This window comes from Leishmania panamensis, assembly GCF_000755165.1.
Source record: "Leishmania panamensis strain MHOM/PA/94/PSC-1 chromosome 33 sequence".
Lineage (NCBI taxonomy): Eukaryota > Euglenozoa > Kinetoplastea > Trypanosomatida > Trypanosomatidae > Leishmania > Leishmania panamensis.
This window is the reverse complement of record NC_025880.1, coordinates 787,247-790,029: the sequence shown is the minus strand read 5'-3', so window position 1 is coordinate 790,029 and position 2,783 is coordinate 787,247. Positions and strand designations below refer to the sequence as shown.

Sequence of the window (2,783 nt, the reverse complement as noted above, 5' to 3'; positions counted from 1 at the left end):
GAGCGGCTGGATACCCGCCAGTCCCTTGCCTGTGGACTACCTCCTTTTCAGTCCTCTTTGCAGCTAACGGACTGGCGCGCAGAACAGGTAGGGGCTCAGGCGTGCGGAGGAGGAGAGAGGGGTCCCAATAGAAAACAATTTTTTTTTAAGTGAGATGAGCGCACGACAACTGCGGAGAGCGAGGTCAGAGAAGAGAGAGAGGGTGACGTGCTGAAGAACAGCAAAGGCTTGAAAGGCCTCTCAGCGGAAGTTTTGTTCACAGCCGCAGGCCGCTGAGTCCTCTCTTCACTCCGCTGCGTACGTTGTCCTCCTTTCGCTTTCGAATTCGTGTCGACCACAGGCAAGAGAAAAGATAAAGAGAGAGCAACCACCTCCGCAGTGATACCAGGTACGACCATGGCGACGGCGCAACATCACCTCTGGTGCCCTCAGCTGCGCTCAGCTGGCAGGGTCAATAGGGAGACACAATAATGGAGTTGTCACGCTTCATCTGCCGCAGGAGCGCTAGTCTTTGATCGCCTGTCAGCAGAAGTGGCGCGCATGCGGGGTCACCGGCGGTCAACGCGGTGGAGGAGGCCCTAGCGCCTTCATCGCAATTCGACGGCTCCGCAGCGGTTACATCCATTGAAGCGGCGCGGTGGCCCTTTTGTTTACCCGCGTGTTTTGGCGCGGCTGCCGTTATGGTAGCGTGGCGCTTCTTAGCAGCAGTTGTCGCCGTCTCCGTGCGCGACTTGCCCACCCCAGACGTGGATGAAACGCCTACAGACGGCAACGACACGTTGGCATCCCTGCCAGACTTCTCGGGCGCGACGTCGTCTCTCAGAGCTGCCGCAATCCAAGGCTCGTTGTAGGATGCAGCACCTGTGACCCTGACGGATGTCTCTGTAGCAGCTGCAGCACAACTCAGGCCTACTGTCGTGAGGAAGGACTGAACGATCTCTTCGTCCGTGTGGTCCATCAGCCATGTTGCCAGGTACGTCGCACAAAGCTCCACCAGGGACTGAGTGCCCATAAAATCGGCAACAGAGATGAGTTCCAGCAGGCGACACTGCTGCCGCACCGTTAGTGTGACGATCGGGTCAGTGTGCGACGGGAACGACGCCTCAGAAGTCGCGGCCGTAGCTGCCGTCGCCTTCTGTGATGCTGCTGGAGCGAAGTGGGCGCCTTGTGAGCTCTGCGACGTCAAACCGTGCTCGCTGCCCTCAGTCACCTTCTCTGAGGCGTCATCCGTCCACCGCGCCCCCGCCGTCGGCGCAGGGGTCGCACCTAGCACCGGCTCGTGCGCTAGCAACACGTGCTCGATAAAAAATAGCCCCTCCGAGTCTCCTAAGGCCACGAACTCACCGTAGCCCAGCTCCTCGCCAAGATACTTCCGTTGGCGCCGGTCGTGGGGACCGCCACCAACGCCACTGGTGGCTCGCGCCGCGCTCTCATAGGCCTCCAGAGACGCTGTTGACACGGAAGATGAAAAAGAGTCAGAAGAGGACGACAGAGAGGAATCCGTAGCAGCCAATAGCTGAGGCGAGCGATGTAGGTGGAGCGCGCTCTCTGGTGCGTCCGCTAGGGTCACGGCAGGAGGAAGCGGCGACAGTGGAAGAGCGGCAGTAGAAGACGGAAGCATCGGTGCGCTTGCAGCGGCCGACATTGGCGACACTGTTGCCGCTACAGGTGACCGTCCGTGACGACCATCGCCCATCCCTGTAAGCGCCTCCTCCTCTGAAAGAGTTCTCCCGCGAAAAGAAGACAGTTCCGCCGCGGTGAACCAGTTCTGCGGTCGGCTCGCGTGGCACGCGTAGGCGCGATCGCAGTCGAGGGGCTGTACACCGTAGCCATAAGCGCCGTCGTGGCCTACATCATCCTCATCCCATGGAAGTAGCCAAGACTGCGCCACATCGTATACCTCTCCTCCTCCATCTCCTCGTACACTATGTTCAGCGTGCGGAACTCCGGCTAGGGCAGCCACTGCCGGTAGAGGAAACCTCGTGGTCTCAGAGGGTGTCGCGGCATTGAGTGTTGCCAACTCCGTAGCGAGTTTCATGCGGAACTCGCTGTACTGGAGGTAGGCGACGTAATCACGGACAGCTTGGGTGGAGCCAACGGGCACTGACCCCTCTGACGCACCGACATCACGAGCACTTCGAAGGTACAGTGAGTGGCTGCACATGTACGCTGTCACAGAAAATTTGAAAGAAACATCGTCGGCTGAGACGAGGGTGAAGGCAAAGGGCTCAGCACTGGCTGACTGTGTATGTAAAATCTGCGACCTCATGACGGATAAGCTGAGGTCTGGCGTGGTGCTGCAGCACCTACGACACACCTCAGCACGGCTCTCTGCGGTTGCAACGCCGCTGCTGCTGCCGTGGCTACCAAAGTCCAGCATATATGCCCTTTTTCTCGCGTTTCAGCTCCTTCTAGGAGGGAGAGAGCAAAAGAGAGAGATGAACTGTAGAATTCGTAGATGTGCGTCCTGTGCAGCTTCGTGCAGAGAGGGTGCTGAATGCCGTCGACCGCAGACACCGTTCCACTCACGCGACTTCCTCTAGCACTGTTGGAGTCTTTGCTGAAATAACCCAAAATCAACGAGAGCACGTCATACACACACACACACGCAAAGAATAGGAAGAAGATGAGCAAAGAGAAATGAGCGGCGAAGATTCTTTGACCATTTAAGGAGAGGGATGGGGCTCTCAGACAGATGTGCGCGCGACGCGAGCTCCGCCAGCGGAGGTCACCCCGAGTAGAGGCATGTGAAGAAATCAAAGCTCCTGCATGGTGAGCAGTAG

General features: G+C 58.3%; 1 protein-coding gene across 1 annotated transcript; it reads right to left on the bottom strand.

Annotated features, from left to right (window-relative positions):
* Positions 1-451: 451 nt before the first annotated feature.
* LPMP_332100 (hypothetical protein) lies at positions 452-2,038 on the bottom strand (the record flags this gene model as incomplete). Its single annotated transcript, XM_010703999.1, has 1 exon — positions 452-2,038. One exon carries the CDS (start codon positions 2,036-2,038, stop codon positions 452-454), a length of 1,587 nt encoding a protein of 528 aa, XP_010702301.1.
* Between the last annotated feature and the right edge of the window lie 745 nt (positions 2,039-2,783).